The sequence below is a fragment of the Diorhabda sublineata genome, chromosome 10, assembly GCF_026230105.1.
Source record: "Diorhabda sublineata isolate icDioSubl1.1 chromosome 10, icDioSubl1.1, whole genome shotgun sequence".
Classification (NCBI taxonomy): domain Eukaryota; kingdom Metazoa; phylum Arthropoda; class Insecta; order Coleoptera; family Chrysomelidae; genus Diorhabda; species Diorhabda sublineata.
The window spans coordinates 22,468,749-22,487,654 of record NC_079483.1 but is presented as its reverse complement, the minus strand read 5'-3'; the positions used below and the strand labels follow the sequence as shown (position 1 = coordinate 22,487,654).

Below are 18,906 nucleotides of genomic sequence, written 5' to 3'. Positions count from 1 at the left end.
GGCTAGAAAATCGACTGGAGGGAAAGCTCCTCGTAAACAATTAGCGACAAAAGCCGCCCGTAAAAGCGCACCAGCTACTGGTGGAGTAAAAAAACTTCATCGTTATAGGCCAGGTACTGTAGCTCTTCGTGAGATAAGACGTTATCAAAAGAGTACCGAATTACTTATTAGAAAATTGCCATTTCAACGATTGGTTCGTGAAATAGCACAAGATTTTAAAACAGATTTACGTTTTCAAAGTTCAGCGGTTATGGCTCTCCAAGAAGCTAGTGAGGCTTATTTGGTAGGTCTATTCGAAGATACTAATCTGTGTGCCATTCATGCTAAAAGAGTCACCATTATGCCCAAGGATATCCAATTGGCTAGAAGAATTCGCGGAGAACGAGCATAAATACAAAAATTTATTTTATTTTATAGAATTACATTTTATCTATTTGATTATAATAGATTTTTTGTTTTATATATATATTGTAAGTAAAAACGGTTCTTTTCAGAACCACAAATAATTTAACATTTATGATATTAGTATAATATTTTGATATAAACATAGGATGTGATTGTTGATTGGATAAAGAAGACGCACGCCGCACACACGCACACACACACACACGCGCACGCACGCACGCACGCACACATACATACATACATACACGAGATAGGCTTTTTCGTGGGACTGCTTTTATTGGATTTTTTTGCTTTAGTAGGATTCTTCCTTTTTAATTCGGATGATGCGGCACTGGCTGTATTGGAAGCGGCGGTGGCGGCGATGACTCCTCCTTTAGCCGAAGATTTTTTGTCTGTTTTTTTGGCAACTTTAACGCCTTTCTTATCAGTAATCGATGTTGTTGTTGTCGTCGTCGTCGAAGTTTTTAAGGAAGCCGCTGCTGTACCTGTCGTTTTTTTGCCTTTATTAGATTTCTTAATACTTTTCGATTTATCCACTCCTCCTCCTCCTCCTGCAATAATAGCATTTCGTTTTGCTGCTGTTACAATTTTTTTGGATTTAGTTACGCCTGGAGTAGAAGCGGCTGTTTTCTTTTTCTTTTTGTCAATAGCATTCGTTTTAGCCGAAGTACCACCAGATGAAGTTGCCGAAGCTAATTTGAATGATCCGGAAGCTCCTTTACCTTTAGTTTGTACCAAAGATCTCGATACTACAGATGCTTTCAAATATTTTTTGATGAATGGCGCTACTTTTTCTGCATCAACTTTATAATTGGCAGCAATATACTTTTTAATTGCTTGTAAAGATGAGCCTCCGCGTTCCTTTAAACTTTTGATCACATTGTTTACCATTTCCGAAGTCGGTGGATGAGATGGTTTGGTCCTAGGATTTTTAGCTTTTTTTTCCTTTTTATTTATTGGAGACGACGAAACCTGCGGTGAATTAGACGCAGACGTTGCGGTTACAACCGAAGTTTGATTTTCTGTATCCGCCATAACTACTAACAACCTTGTGTGTTATTATATAGTCGATAAACTACACTAAACTGATATAAAAAAAAATATTGAATGTAGTTTTATATTTCGTTTTATAAAATTTCACCTCTCTATATTATATTCTTAATAGTATAAAAGACTTTTAATTTTCCGCGTGTAATGAGTTACAAGAGGAGTCATTCAAATAAAGCGTACGGAAGACTGAACGAACGAATAGAACTAAGTTAAAAAACGAACCTCATTCTCTAATCAGCTACTGAGGAGAGAACACGCGTTTAACGATTGTTTTGTAATCTGTATAGTGATATATTTTACGACCAGTATAAACCTCAAGCAAAGTGTACCCCCTCATAATTATTACTATTCAATATTATAGTTAATCTATTGGTCTAATTGAAAACCTACGCATAGATTTACTAAGTCTACCTTCGCCCCCCATCACGGGGACTACACCGTACCCCACCGAGTATCCACGAAGGTTGAGGGAAAAAATACAAAAACTTAATGTGCAAAAACCAGATATATTCTCTAGCGAAAATCTCAATATTGATAAAAATGTGCGTGTTAATAGAACAATAGTGTCAGTGAAAACGTCACCGAAAAGAAGATATTAAGGTTCGTTAAAACATAAGACAATAACAAAAACTAATAAAATAAAAAGACTTACAAAAACCAACACACATAAAACGGTTCCTAAGATAAGTGTACGGGAATCTAGTCGTAGTTTTGATCCCGACGTTCCACGTCGCAGTGCCGATACTACAGATGAAAATTCACTGTCAAAATACTCTTCAGAAATCAATAGAATAAAAAAGAAAACTTCAGAATTAAAATTAAAAAACAAAAATTTTCTAAAACTAGTTTATATTGATGAAGATTTTTTGATTGAAGATAAAACAAATAAAACTGATAGTTTGGAAACGATAATTATTCCAAAACAGTGTTTAGAAACAATCGACGTATCGTCGCTATCTAAATGTATTGAGTTGACCAACAACCAACCATCTAAAGCAAAGTGTTCAGAAGTTAACATCGAAAAGTGTCCAGAACAAATAAACCAAAACATTAACAAGTGTTCAGAAAACAAAAATATCACTTGCGATAGTGATATAATAGGGCTGAAGTCTTTCAACTCCGAGTTGTCAATTCCTGTGTGTAGAGGCAGTTCGGCCAATAATACCTCCACACCGGATAGATCATTAAACAAAGTAACACAAACAAAAGTACAAATGGAAGAAGATACTATAGGATCACAGCGCAGTGACTCATCAGAGGAAGACATAAGCTCAAAGAGATCGACAAACGTCCCTGAAACAACAACAATTCAAGCACAAATACATAAACCTGCTAATCTCTCATGGGGGCAGGAAGTTGAAGACGCTGAGAATACTGGCGTTGGAATAACAACCGACAATTTCACGTCGCAATACGAGAAAATTGTTAAGAAAAATTCTAAAATAACTGCTAGAAAACTAAATATGTCTAGTGCGGAACAACAAAAAATAGACATAAACGCAATCCAGACAATCACCACAAATGAACCCATGGACACTAGAGACGTCACACCACCGGGATTCGAAAAACCCAAAAAATGTGTATCTTTCAATAAAATACTGAGTCAGACAAACAAACAAGCCACAATCGAAACACACAACAATTACGATACGCTATCTGAACCCTCTGAAGACGAGAAACAAACTACATTCAAAACACAAAAGAAAAGGAAGAAAACTCACTTCAGAAAGTTCAATAACTCCGGTGTTACCAGCGATGATGACGACACAGGCATCCAAGAGAATAAACGTACAAAAGCAGCCTCCAAAATCTCTAAGAAACTCACCGCATGCCCACCAATAGTAATTGACGGAAACGTTTCACACCACAGGCATATGGTAAACAGAATAACAGAAGAAGTCAAAAACCCATTCGAACTTAAGTATACAAACAATTCAACAATCGTATTCACCAAAGATGCTAGCGACTTTGAGAATTTGAAAAAAACACTGAAACGGGAAAAAATTCAATTTCACACCTACTCCAGACGAGAAGACAAAACACACGCATTCGTACTAAGAGGCCTAGCAGAAGGGCTACACATCATTGACATCCGAGAAGAGCTTGAAAAAATTCATAAAATTCAAATTAAGGACATTTATCGTATGACAACAAAGTGTCGCCCCCTTTATTTAGTTATTACAGACTCCAAAATTACTCTGGACTACCTGAATAAAACGGTAAGAGTAATCGAACACACAAGGGTTGTATGGGAACATAGAAGACAAAACAAACCAATCATACAATGCCACATCTGTCAGCTCTGGGGCCGCGCTACCTCAAATTGCGGTAGAACGCCGAGATGCCTAAAATGCGCGGGGCAACATCTTACACCAGAATGTGTTAAAGAAAGATCGCTTCCTGCCCGATGCGCCAACTGCAGAGGAGACCACCCTGCAAACGCAGAAATTTGTCCAGAATTCATAAAAAGGAAAATATGGCTTGAAGAAAAGAAATCAATCAATCTAAAATCCAAAACCACCACCACCAGCACAAAATATATCCCAGCTCCTATTCCAACAAACAACCCATGGACAAAAAGAAACAACAATGAAGATTTTCCCAGCCTCCCATCCAAAAACATTCCCCAAACAACCCCCCAAAATGAACAGCCTCAAATACAATCAAAAACAACAAACGTTCAACCCAGACCACCCAACAACGATATAACCAAATTCACCGAGCTGAACAACATGTTCAAAGAACTTCACTCCTTGGTAAACTTGGACGAACTTAGCAGAGCCGTTGCTGATCTACTAGAGGAAATGAAGGAGGCAAACAATAAAATGGAGAAATTCATGATCTACAATAACTTTGTTACTAATATAGACAACTATGACATCTAGGCAGGTAGGTGGTAGAACAGTTTTTCAAAAACGATTTAATCTTAAAATTATATTCTGTAATGTACGTGGAGTTTATAGCAAACTCCATCTCATCAGACATTTTCTCGACATTCACAAACCAGATATTTTCTTTCTTATCGAGACACTTCTTAAACCAAATAAATCAATTAACTTTGGAAACCCAGAATATCGTCTCATTAGACAAGACCGCCCCGCCGATGCCAACGGTGGTGGTATCGCATTGTTAATCAAAAAAGGCATAAATTTCCAACTCTTGCAACAAAATAATACATCAATTGAGCATATCCAAATACTCTTAGATAATAAAATTAAAATAGTCGGTGTTTATAATCCTCCCGGTAATACGTTAAAAGAATTGGACTTTCACAATATCACAAAAACACACAACAAAGTTCTGATAGTAGGTGATCTTAATTGTCGACATCCACTGTGGGATCATTACGCTAAACTCCCTAATAAAAACGGAAATACTCTTTTGAAATTTTGTGACAATTCTGATTGTATTATATTCAATACTGATGAACCAACGCATTTTCCATACGCAAACTTCACTCCCAGCACACTCGACATAGCCATAGGGAAAAACATTAACAACATACACAAAATAAAAACCCTAACAGACTTCAACTCCGATCACGATCCTGTCCTTATCCATCTGAAACTTTCACACAATATACATAACCCTGTCATTACAAAAACATACGATTACAACACTACAAGCTGGGTAAAATTTAGAAAACACATAAATGAAAACATCACAATAACAGACAAAATAGAAAATACACAACACTTAACAAAGATAATTGGAAATCTTCAAAATATTATCATCACAGCAAGAAATCAATCAACTATATTAAAACCAAAAACCCAATTCCATAATACTCTCCCAGATCACATCATACAAACAATACACGAGAAAAACAAAATAAGGAGAAAATGGCAACAAACTAGGCACGATAACGATCATTCACTACTAAAACACTATCAACACACAATAAACAACTTGATAAAAGAACACAAAAACAACGAATGGTCCAATTTTTTGAACACCTTACAACCAGAAAACAACTCGCTATGGAAAATCGCGAAACGTCTCAGATTCAAACAAAATAAATTTAATAAAATTATTAGTAACGGACATACGTTTACTAATGAAATCGAAATAGCGGAAAAGTTCGGAGAGTATTTTCAAAACAACTTTATAAATTATTCACAACACACACAATACCATCAAAATATCACACAATCAGTTCATCAATACCTGAATTCATTAAAGACTTTAAATACACAAAACTTAACAACTTGTACAGAAGTTTACAACACAATACAACAATTAAAAAATAAAACAGCCCCGGGATCAGACGGGATACCTAACATTTTACTCAAAAATATACCAAAAAAAGCAATAGTACAACTTACATACATAATAAATTTCATTATTAAAACTGGTCAATACCCGGATATGCTCAAGATTGCCAACATCATACCAATAATCAAAGCTAACAAACAACCATGTTATGTGGATAGCTACAGACCAATTTCCCTACTAATAATATAGCAAAGGTAATTGATAAAATAATCCTTAAAAGATTACAAAATTTCATAGATAAACATACGGATTCAGAAGCGGTCACAGCACAGTGGCTCAAATCATCAGAGTTTTAAATTATATTAGAGAAGGCTTCCAAAACAAAGAAAAAGCAATTATGGTCACTATCGACATACAGAAAGCATTTGACTCCGTATGGCCCGAGGGATTAGTTCACAAATTAATCAAATTAGGTATACCAAGCTATTTGATTAAAATTTTAAATTCATACCTAACGAATCGTAAATTCTTCACTAAAATAGAAAATCACACAGCTGGACCATTTTCAATACAAGCTGGAGTACCACAAGGCTCTGTGTTATCTCCTTTGCTATATTCCATATTTATCCATGATCTACCAACTTTCCCGCAACTTCTTACCGCCATATTTGCCGACGACACCTGTTTTGTATCGACAGCAAAGAATTCAGATCACGCATTAGACATCGCACAAAATCACATCAACACAAAAATTATACCATATTTACACGAACACAAATTAGCCATTAATGCATCCAAAACAGAGTATTTATTACTCAGGAGAATAGCTAGAAAAAACTGCTCACTGCAATCTCAGCTATATGCAGATGGACACCTCATTACACCCAGTAACACCCTGAAATATTTGGGGTATACTGTACAAGGCAACACAAATGCAAAAGCACATATCATGCAACAAATACATAAAGCCAAGATTGCAATGGGCAAACTGTACCCACTCATATGCCGACACAGTAATCTCACAAGCCAAAACAAAATACTTATATACAAACAGATCATACGTCCAATACTCACATACGCAGCCCCAGTTTATTATAACGGCTCCAAACACAATTTCAACTCCCTGCAAGTGATACAGAACAAGTGTTTACGGATGGCGATAAAATATAATTGCTATCCCAAACTACCCAGAAACACGTGGTTATATAACAAAGCCGATATACCCACTATTAAAGACTTTATAACAAAAATCTCTACAAATTTTTACAATTATTGTCTGCCAAACGATCTTCGTAAGAGCCTCAAAGACGCAAATGGCGCAGAAGACATCCGAGATAGTGGGTGTAGGCTTCTGCATGGGTCGCTAACCATATAACAAGGTTGTTCAACTCCAAACGTTTATTCATCACAAATGTATAGAATATTTCAAAATAATAATAATAATAATTAATATCAAATAAAACAACGTCAGTCATGTTGTTTTCTCGAAAAATATTCCCCCAGTCGATTCTGAAACTCTGTTTTTCAGCTGCTTTTCAGAGATAACCCAGTCGAAAGATGCTAGGAATCATAAACATATATTAGGGACAAAGTTAATGTTGAAGAAACAAGGAGCCAGCTTAATACTTCAGACGCACTCAATACATGTAAAGATCGCCAGACCATCGGCATACACATTTTATATTGTTATTTTTATATGTATTGTTAATTTGGGAATCATAAACAGAATAAAGAACCTTTTTAATTAAATTACGAACCTCATAAACCAAACCAACCTCAAAAACCTTGGTTTCTTCGAGATTTTCGAATCGAATGTAATGAAAAAAATTGACAAAGAACTAACTAAGGTATACTTCGAACTTTTTACTATAATTTAATGACTGCTAACAACGTTTGTTATTAAAAAAAAGTACCACTTAAAAATGGTTAAAAATTTATTTCCGTCGATGCTTAGCACTTTAGATATAATTTCGAAATTAAATAAAAGTCCTTCTTAAAATACAATGAAGGTAAAGAGATACGTGTCTATTCACAATAATGACCAATATTTAAAAATATCAAAACGAATTGAAATAATACCGCAATTATCATTTGAACGGTGACATGTCTACCCTGACTTACGCGACACGTTTCTACTATATATGTTCGTAACTAATATATTATTATGAGTATTTTTCTATAACAATCTTCCGACATACTAAATATAAGAAAAATATCAAATTTCAATATTGGAACCCGCTTATATTTCATTTTAGATAATATTGAATGGTGGGTGGTGGTGGTGGTAGTAGCAAATTATAATTATTACAATAGATTGATTGACTGATTATATTTTCTTCGAACGAACTAACTACTTCGCAACTATGTCTGTCTATTACACAATATTTCATATTTTATCCGACAATTTTTTTTACATTGTATAGTATATTATTTTAGGAAATGAACATATTTCATTTAAAATTTCAAACCAATTTGAAAAGAAAAAAAAAAGTGTTTTTAACAAAACTTCAAAGACGCCACAAAAACTACTTTAACAACGGCAACCGACCAACCGCTTTGTATGTTTTATCTTACCGGCGGTCGGGTTTTTTTTTTGCCTTTAGCCGACAGTGAATTAGTATATGAGACTTTTTAAAACAAAAGCGACGTTAGAAAGTATATATATATATATATATATATATATATATATATATATATATATATATATGTACGTACAACGGAAAAACATGGCCTTGTAATATTAATACACAATAAATTTTTATTGATCTTAGAAGAGGATTTTTCAGTTAAGTGGAATATCATCTTTCGTCATATTTAATAGAATTCAATTGAATTAAAGTCTTTCGTTCGTTGTTATCATATATAAATAAAAAAAAGTAGTATTGTGGTTCTGAAAAGAACCGTTTTTTTTTTGTTTGGTCGATCTTATTATTTAAGTAAATAAAATAAAAAATTTTGTGTCAATATAGTAGATATGTTATACTTATTATTTAGAACTAGTATATTTGGTAACTGCTTTAGTTCCTTCACTGTCTGCGTGTTTTGCCAATTCTCCGGGAAGCAATAGTCTCACTGCAGTTTGAATTTCTCTACTTGTAATTGTTGAACGTTTATTATAATGAGCCAATCTGGATGCTTCGGCGGCGATACGTTCGAATATATCATTAACAAAACTATTCATTATACTCATAGCTTTACTCGATATACCGGTGTCAGGATGAACTTGCTTAAGTACTTTGTAAATGTAAATAGCATAACTTTCCTTCCTCCTCCTTTTTTTCTTTTTATCGGCTTTCGAAATATTCTTTTAAGCCTTTCCGGCTTTTTTTGCTGCCTTTCCGCTAGCTTTTGGTGGCATTATTTCTCTTGAAATAAAATAAAAACACTTGGATGACGTACCGTATTTATCGACGAAAAGAGGGTAAAATTAGCATTTAACAGGATAAATCCACGAGTGGGTGCGAAGAAGAACATTCCAACCACCCCCTGTCACTTCCGACAGGTCCTCATCCTCTTTCACGTCGCAGTTTCGCGTCTAGAATCCCTCCTCTCCCCTTAGGTCTATGGGAGATTCTGGGATGTCTTATCTTTTTATTAAGAGATTAGCCTGTTGGCTATACACTCTTGGCTTCTTGTTCTGGACGTCTTCGTGTGTGTGTGTGTTTCGCGGCCTCGGGTACACCTCTTCCTATCTCCTGCCGATAGGGAAAGATCTAATCCGAGTGGTCCTTCGCCTTTTCTATAGCTGTCCCCGATGTATAACTCTACATTTCCTTGTGAAATGCAGAATTACCGTGTCGGGGGGTGTCCTCTTGTGGTTTATTTTTGTTGGGCAATGAGTGTTGCTATGAGTATCTGCATATTTTGCAACATACTCAGTAGCTCCGGTGTTTTTTTTCTGTCTTTGTTGTTTTTTTCGCAACTTGTGCGTAAGTGCGTCCTGTTCGCGTGGTGTTCCTTGCTTGGTTGTTCTCCGTCTTTTTCGGGTGTTTCGGGCACCCTTTGTAGTTTGCGGGGTGTTCTCCTCCGCAGTTCTTGCAATTCGGTTTTTCCGTCTTGCTGAGCGTGCATTCCGCCGCTCTATGCGCTCCCGCGCATCTCACGCAGTGCACGTCCATGTTGCACGTGCTTTGTCCGTGATGGAATCCCTGACACCTGTAACATTGTACAGGTCCGTCGTGCCTTTTTTGTTCTACCACACTTATTTTTGTGTGGCAGAGGTATCTCAACTTCTTATAAGTTGGTTCTTCTTTCGGTTCTATTACTACCATGTATATAGGTAGTAGTTTTCGTGTGTTGTCCTGATTTCTTTGAGTACGGCTTGTCAACTGCCATACTTTCTTCGGTCTAAGTCCATTTTCCTTCAATTCCTCCTCTACCTCCGACACTGGGGTGTTAACAGCAAGTCCTTTTATGACGAGCTTCCTCTCCTTTTCTTCATTGAGTAGGTATGTATACCACTCAATTTCCTTATACTCGCTCAGGAGCATCTTCATCTTGTTAAAGTCGTCTTTAGTCGCCGTCGTTATTTTGCCCGTGTGTATTCCCATTTTACACTGGGCATCGATTTTCCTTTGCACTAGCTGTTTGCGTAGTGCTGTCCACATCAGTGGGGATTTTAGAATTATCGGAGGTGGCCTTCTCTCCGGTTTTGTCTGTTTCCTTTGTTCGTCTTTTTTTATTTTCTCCAATTCTTCTTGGATTTGATTGTCCGTTGATGTTTCTTCTTCTTCGTCTGAGGATTGTTTGTCTGCTTTTTTTTTGTTCTCCACTTCCGTGAAGTCTTCTTCCATAGGGCAGTCTTCATTTTGTGGTTCTTCGTTCAATTTCTTCTGAGTTTTCGGAGTTTTCGTATTATCTACTCCTCCTGTAGTTGGGTACCTTTCCATCTCTTCTATTTTTTTTGCAAGTGCTTCGTTCTCGACTTTCAGTTCGTAAGTATAATCCTTTAGGGTCACAATAAGCTGATTTTTTTCAGTCTCTCTCTCTTCATAATCTTTAATTCTCTCTTCGAGGGATTTGATTTGTTGGGTTAACGTCTTTGTCAATAATTGATATTCAGTTATCATTTTTGAACACTCAATAATTTTCTCTTCTTCTAGTCGTTTAATTTTGGTATCTTTGCTTTGTCTCGGTTTTTCGGCAGACGATCCTCTGTCGTAGGGTTTTTCCCTATTCTTGGAGTTCTCAGGCTCCATGCCTGTTAATTTCTGTCTTGGTTTTCCAATTTTTCTGGAGTACCTAGAAATTATCTAAAAATAAAATGTTAAGCCGTACTGAGAAGTACGGCTATTTTGAAAACGGAGAAATTCCGCACAATCAAATTTGTGTTGATAAACACAATTCTTTCATGCAGAAATGATTTTTAGCATTATAAATAAAAGGCTGTGTCAAGGCACAGCTACCTGCTGAAAAGAAAAAGGAAAGTTTTATCAGTGTCTCACCTGACTACCTGAGTCCGCTTTCACTTCACTTCACTGTCACACTTGTTCACTCGTCGAAGTCTCGCAGTCCAGCCCAGTTAACAGCACACACACACACACATTTCCCTTGAGACGAGCCCGTCCCTCTAGACATCCACCCCTGGATAAATCCACGAGTGGGTGCGAAGAAGAACATTCCAACCACCCCCTGTCACTTCCGACAGGTCCTCATCTTCTCTCACGTCGCAGTTTCACGTGTAGAATCCCTCCTCTCCCCTTAGGTCTATGGGAGATTCTGGGATGTCTTATCTTTTTATTAAAGAGATTAGCCTGTTGGCTATACACTCTTGGCTTCTTGTTCTGGACGTCTTCGTGTGTGTGTGTGTTTCGCGGCCTCGGGTAAACCTCTTCCTACCTCATGCCGATAGGAAAAGATCTAATCCGAGTGGTCCTTCGCCTTCTCTATAGCTGTCCCCGATGTATAACTCTACATTTCCTTGTGAAATGCAGAATTACCGTGTCGGGGGGTGTCCTCTTGTGGTTTATTTTTGTTGGGCGATAAGTGTTGCTATGAGTATCTGCATATTTTGCAACATACTCAGTAGCTCCGGTGTCTTCTGTCTTCGTTGTTTTCTTCGCAACTTGTGCGTAAGTGCGTCCTGTTTGCGTGGTGTTCCTTGCTTGGTTGTGTAAATTTTTTGTTTAACAGTTAGTTTCGTCGCATCGGTTGCTTCATAGTTTTCAATTGACAAAGTTCTATTTTTTTTTTGTTTTTGAAAAAGAAATATATATATATATATATATATATATATATATATAAATGTCTGGACGTGGTAAAGGTGGTAAAGTAAAGGGAAAGGCAAAATCTCGCTCAAACCGAGCTGGATTACAATTTCCTGTAGGACGTATACATCGTTTGTTGAAGTAAACCAGTATCCACCACTGATGAATTTCCACCACTCCCGACCAACCCTAAGTCTCTTCCTGAGGAGAAAATCTGCTCAGAACTTATCGCAAACCTCTCGCGAATAAGTCCACAACTGATACACCAATTTCGCAATGCCATTGATTATATCGAAAGGAAATCACTCGAGAATAGTAGAAGTTCCTCACCAGCACCATCTGCGGATTCCTATGCATCTAGGGTCTCGCAGAAATCGTCCAACTCTAAATCCCAGCGGGTTGATTATACCCGACAAGGCGCGATCCCGAAAACCAATATTCCCCCTCTAAGTTCCAAGTCAATCTCAATACCTCAAAAGTAAAAAAAAATTACCCAAAATACAACTAAACCCCAAGCACCAACTCAAACCCAAACCCCCAGAACCCACCAACAATCCCAAACTATCACCCAACAACAACCTCAATCACACACCTCCGCTCAATGTCCTCCACTTCAAACACTCAATCTGAGAAACCTCCCAACAAAATATACATAACAGAGAGAGCTCTACAATCTCCTCAATACGCAAGAGCTATTGAGGGGACAATTGAGCTTTCTCAAAGCTAACCCCAATGGAACCGCCCTCCTCAAAATTCCTTCCACGTTTCATCACGAAACGTTGGCAAGGAAAATCCGTTACGCCATAAGCGACGAGAAAATCGTCGTTATCCCGATAAACTCTCCCCAACGAGTCCAAAAACCCCTAACCACTAAAACCAAAAAAAACACCTTTTCTCTGGTCTGCAAGAATGTAGACCAATCTTACACCGAAGAAGAGTTCCTGGAGATCCTCTCTATCCTGAAATTCCCTGTCCTTAAAACTTGGAAAATCATAGCTAGATCCGCAAATAAACCCACATCCATGTTCCGAATCATAACAGATTCCGAAACCGCCTACCATCACGCCCTAACCAAGGGTATAAACTTCCTCGGGCTTTCGCACTACTGCGAAGCCTCAAATTCAAACACCATACCCGCAGTCCCAAAATATTGCAACCGTTGCTCATCTACCGGCCACTCCGCAGACACCTGCAAAGCCAAACCCATCTGTCCAACCTGTGGTGCTTCTGGTCACAAGCCAGAAAAATTCCCAAAAGCTAACTCCCCTACCTATAAAAATTGTGGTGGACCTCACCCCGCCTTCCACCCCTGCTGCCCGAAAAGGATTGAAACTCCGAAAGCCCCCCAGGATACAGCCCCAGTCACCCTAGAAAAACCTCAAACCCCTTATGACCTGTCTACTGACACCAAAATCCTGATTGAAATCTTGGCAACAACTATAATGAATGCCATCCCCACTTCTCGGGCGCTTGTAGCCGAAACGCTACAACGCCTCATTCCCTCTTTTTACGGTTATAATTGTACCGTAACCAGCGGCGTGGGTAACCGCATTCATTTCGCTTTCACCCAAAAACCAAACACTTCCCATTGAAAAATAAAGTCCCATGGACTTTACAATAGGGACCGTTAATTGCCAAGGTTTGGCCAGAAAACGACATCTACTGAAGCACTTATTAAGCTCTCACAATATCCAAATCTTATCTATAACCGACACCCTTTCCAAATTACCTCCAAGTTTCACTGGCTGTACCACCAGAAATTCCTACTGTCACGGCAACGGACTTCTCGTCCGTAACGGACTCCCTTCGACTCCCCATCCCCTACCCCCATTTCTGTCTCAACAGAATCTGGATTGCATAGCCATCGATATATCGTGTAATAACGGGACTATCACTTTCATCTCTTATTACAAACACTCACAACAATCACTTTCCCTCGACCTCCTCGAATATGCATTCACTTTTCCTAGAGCCATCATTATGGGAGACCTCAACTCCAGGAATACCCTTTTTGGTGATACCACCACCAACCTAGCCGGCAGAACTCTCGCCGACTCTCTAATTTCTCTTCCCCTTTCTCGGATTAAAAACCGAAATCCAACACTCGTAAGTCACCTGGGCTCTTCCATCGTCGACCACATAATCTGCACGGACAGATTAATTACCATTATCGAAGACGAATGCTCTATAGGCGACCCAATCACCTCAGACCACGTTCCCTTATTGGTCAATACATCTTTTTTCAACCCAATAAAACCCCCTCCAACTAGTTTAACCTATCGGGACTTCAAAAATGCCGACTGGATCTCCTTCGCAAACCATATCGATACCAATTTACCGCAACCCACTATTATTCGAACTACCGAAGAACTAGACAAATACGCGGAGGATTTCCAATCCCTCATTATCGATGCGCAAGACATCGCCGTCCCTCTTACCACCGTTCATACCAACTATATATCAATCTCTCAAAATATCCGATCCAAAATTCGTCAGAAAAGACAGTTATATAGGCTGTACATTAGAACTAGAGACCCAGCAGTCAAAACGCAATGGAACCGTCTCAACGCCCAAGTCAGGCTGGAAATCAATGCTGAAAAGCGGAGAAAGTGGGAGGCCGCCACTGCCGACTTGGACTATAGACGGGGTCGTGCGTTTTGGCAACAATTCTACAGACTAACTGGCCAACGAAAGTATGTAGAATCACACCTTGAGGTACAAGGACGAAAGTATTTCTCGCCCGAAGACAAAGCCACCGTCTTCAAAAACAGCTTACAAACTGTCTTTACTCCAACTGACAACCCCCATTTCTCACGGGACTTTGCCGATGAAACCCACTTCTTCACCCAAAACATAACCCTGAGCCCCCACTGGATTACCCAACTAAATGAGAACGTTCCACTTCTCGCACCATTTACCGTGGATGTTGTTAGATCGGCTTGCCGAGCCGGGAAGAACTCCGCTCCCGGGCGGGACGGAATCTCAAGACAGGCATTAAAAAACCTGCCTGAGACAGCTGAGCTGAGACTGCTTGGCTTTCTCTTACTTTCCTCAATGTTGGAAATCCGCCAACACGGTTCTCATTCCCAAACCCGGCAAAGACCCTTCCAATCCTGAATCTTACCGCCCTATTTCGCTCATCAGCGTCTTGGGTAAAGTCTTTGAACGTTTGATTAAAGACAGAATCTGGGACTTCTGTACAGAGCTTAATATTATTCCAAAACTCCAATTCGGATTCAGGCCCAAACACTCCACCCAAAACGCCATCACCTATCTTCAAACCATCTTAACCAAAGCGATGAACCAACACCAGTGTGCCTCCGCCATTTTCATGGATGTTCAGAAAGTTTTCGACCAGGTCTGGCATGCCGGACTTATTAGGAAGCTTCTGACTATCCGCATGCCACCTCCTACTATAAAATTGATATATTCATATCTCACCAACCGCTCCATCAAAGTCAAAGTTGGTCATTGCCTTTCCGAATCTTTTACCCCACTTACTGGCGTTCCACAAGGCTCAATTCTGTCCCCACTACTCTATATAATCTATACGTATGACACTCCAATCCCACTGGACCCAACAGTGAAAATCCAAATGTACGCTGATGACACCGCACTCATCGCCTACGCCCAAAACATGCGCTCTCTCAATATCAAATCCCAAAATATTCTGAATCAATTTTCGGATTGGTGCAGAAAATGGAGGGTTACTCTCAATTCTCAAAAAACTCAAGCCATCGCCTTCATACATCCCCAATCCGTGCGCAAACATCAACCTCAAAACCTCCACTTGAGACTTTGGGGAGAGGGGCTCGAAATCCGCAGAGAAGCCGTCTATCTGGGTGTGAAATTCACTTACACTCTCAATTGGACGGCTGATCTGAATGACACTCTAAACAGAGTATGGAAACGAGTCAGGCTCATCAAAGCTCTTGGTGGAAATTTCGGACGAACCCACCCCCTGACCCTACTTCATACGTATAAAACATACATCCGCCCCATTATCGAATATAGAGCAAACGTCTTTAGCACTTTACCCAAATATCTGATCAAAAGACTCCTGACCTGCGAGCAGTCCATTCTTAGGTACTGCCAATACAAGTGTAGGTTTAGCCCTAGCAACACCGTTTATGTCAATACTGACATAACCCCCATTCCAAGCCGCCTAAATGACCTCCAAGCCCGATATGTTATTCGAACCATCGAATCAAATAATTCCGCTGCTAAAGAGACCCTCCTCATCCCCTGGACCAACAATATGCGGCCACTAGGTTCAAAACCCAAAAAAAGCTCCCTTATCCGCCTCTTCGACTGCTTGCAACAGCATACGAGGATCTCCCAGAAACCTACCTTAATTTCCTCGATAGTTCCCCCATATCAGTGAGATAAATTCCTACCCCCAACACATACCCTCATTGTCATTCATCGTCGGAGTTGCAGGTTTTCTGCGGTTTCCCTGCAACCTGGAGAAACGATTCTCCAGACAAATGTCCGGCGATAGGGAATAATACAGCCGTAGCTGTACCCGCCCACCCCCAATTAGATTAAGAAAAAACAAAAAATAAACAAAAAAAAATATATAAAAAAAAACCCCAAAAAAATATAAAAAAGGAAAAAAAAATATAACTGCACCGCTAGAAGCAGCCGAGCGAACACTTCCCAGCAAAATATCCCCACACCCAGCCCTGCAGAGGACAAAATTCCTATATCAGGGCCTAAGCAAATCATATCAAATTTCGAAAAAAAAAACCTTCCTTCCTAATTTTTCACAACGAATCTCTCTCTCTCTCTCTCTCTAGATTTATCTCATTCATTGTGTGTTTATCAAGCGCTATAGCGGTTTAGTATATTGACATTTCTTGTATACTTACAAAAAAAAAATAAGATGGCTCGTACTAAACAAACGGCTAGAAAATCGACTGGAGGGAAAGCTCCTCGTAAACAATTAGCGACAAAAGCCGCCCGTAAAAGCGCACCAGCTACTGGTGGAGTAAACAAACCTCATCGTTATAGGCCAGGTACTGTAGCTCTTCGTGAGATAAGACGTTATCAAAAGAGTACCGAATTACTTATTAGAAAATTGCCATTTCAACGATTGGTTCGTGAAATAGCACAAGATTTTAAAACAGATTTACGTTTTCAAAGTTCAGCGGTTATGGCTCTCCAAGAAGCTAGTGAGGCTTATTTGGTAGGTCTATTCGAAGATACTAATCTGTGTGCCATTCATGCTAAAAGAGTCACCATTATGCCCAAGGATATCCAATTGGCTAGAAGAATTCGCGGAGAACGAGCATAAATACAAAAATTTATTTTATTTTATAGAATTACATTTTATCTATTTGATTATAATAGATTTTTTGTTTTATATATATATTGTCTGTTTTTTTGGCAACTTTAACGCCTTTCTTATCAGTAATCGATGTTGTTGTTGTCGTCGTCGTCGAAGTTTTTAAGGAAGCCGCTGCTGTACCTGTCGTTTTTTTGCCTTTATTAGATTTCTTAATACTTTTCGATTTATCCACTCCTCCTCCTCCTCCTCCTGCAATAATAGCATTTCGTTTTGCTGCTGTTACAATTTTTTTGGATTTAGTTACGCCTGGAGTAGAAGCGGCTGTTTTCTTTTTCTTTTTGTCAATAGCATTCGTTTTAGCCGAAGTACCACCAGATGAAGTTGCCGAAGCTAATTTGAATGATCCGGAAGCTCCTTTACCTCTAGTTTGTACCAAAGATCTCGATACTACAGATGCTTTCAAATATTTTTTGATGAATGGCGCTACTTTTTCTGCATCAACTTTATAATTGGCAGCAATATACTTTTTAATTGCTTGTAAAGATGAGCCTCCGCGTTCCTTTAAACTTTTGATCACATTGTTTACCATTTCCGAAGTCGGTGGATGAGATGGTTTGGTCCTAGGATTTTTAGCTTTTTTTTCCTTTTTATTTATTGGAGACGACGAAACCTGCGGTGAATTAGACGCAGACGTTGCGGTTACAACCGAAGTTTGATTTTCTGTATCCGCCATAACTACTAACAACCTTGTGTGTTATTATATAGTCGATAAACTACACTAAACTGATATAAAAAAAAATATTGAATGTAGTTTTATATTTCGTTTTATAAAATTTCACCTCTCTATATTATATTCTTAATAGTATAAAAGACTTTTAATTTTCCGCGTGTAATGAGTTACAAGAGGAGTCATTCAAATAAAGCGTACGGAAGACTGAACGAACGAATAGAACTAAGTTAAAAAACGAACCTCATTCTCTAATCAGCTACTGAGGAGAGAACACGCGTTTAACGATTGTTTTGTAATCTGTATAGTGATATATTTTACGACCCGTATAAACCTCAAGCAAAGTGTACCCCCTCATAATTATTACTATTCAATATTATAGTTAATCTATTGGTCTAATTGAAAACCTACGCATAGATTTACTAAGTCTACCTTCGCCCCCCATCACGGGGACTACACCGTACCCCACCGAGTATCCACGAAGGTTGAGGGAAAAAATACAAAAACTTAATGTGCAAAAACCAGATATATTCTCTAGCGAAAATCTCAATATTGATAAAAATGTGCGTGTTAATAGAACAATAGTGTCAGTGAAAACGTCACCGAAAAGAAGATATTAAGGTTCGTTAAAACATAAGACAATAACAAAAACTAATAAAATAAAAAGACTTACAAAAACCAACACACATAAAACGGTTCCTAAGATAAGTGTACGGGAATCTAGTCGTAGTTTTGATCCCGACGTTCCACGTCGCAGTGCCGATACTACAGATGAAAATTCACTGTCAAAATACTCTTCAGAAATCAATAGAATAAAAAAGAAAACTTCAGAATTAAAATTAAAAAACAAAAATTTTCTAAAACTAGTTTATATTGATGAAGATTTTTTGATTGAAGATAAAACAAATAAAACTGATAGTTTGGAAACGATAATTATTCCAAAACAGTGTTTAGAAACAATCGACGTATCGTCGCTATCTAAATGTATTGAGTTGACCAACAACCAACCATCT

General features: G+C 38.5%; 1 protein-coding gene and 1 pseudogene across 1 annotated transcript; both read right to left on the bottom strand.

The window, feature by feature from the left end:
* Window positions 1-716: 716 nt before the first annotated feature.
* Window positions 717-1,386, bottom strand: LOC130449178 (histone H1E-like; the record flags this gene model as incomplete). The annotated part of the gene is made up of 2 exons (XM_056786859.1): window positions 717-776; window positions 1,069-1,386. Coding segments are annotated over 2 exons (378 nt in total), but the record flags the coding sequence as incomplete, so codon positions are not given.
* Window positions 1,387-8,656: 7,270 nt separating this feature from the next.
* LOC130449488 (histone H2B-like) lies at window positions 8,657-9,028 on the bottom strand (annotated as a pseudogene).
* Window positions 9,029-18,906: the final 9,878 nt, after the last annotated feature.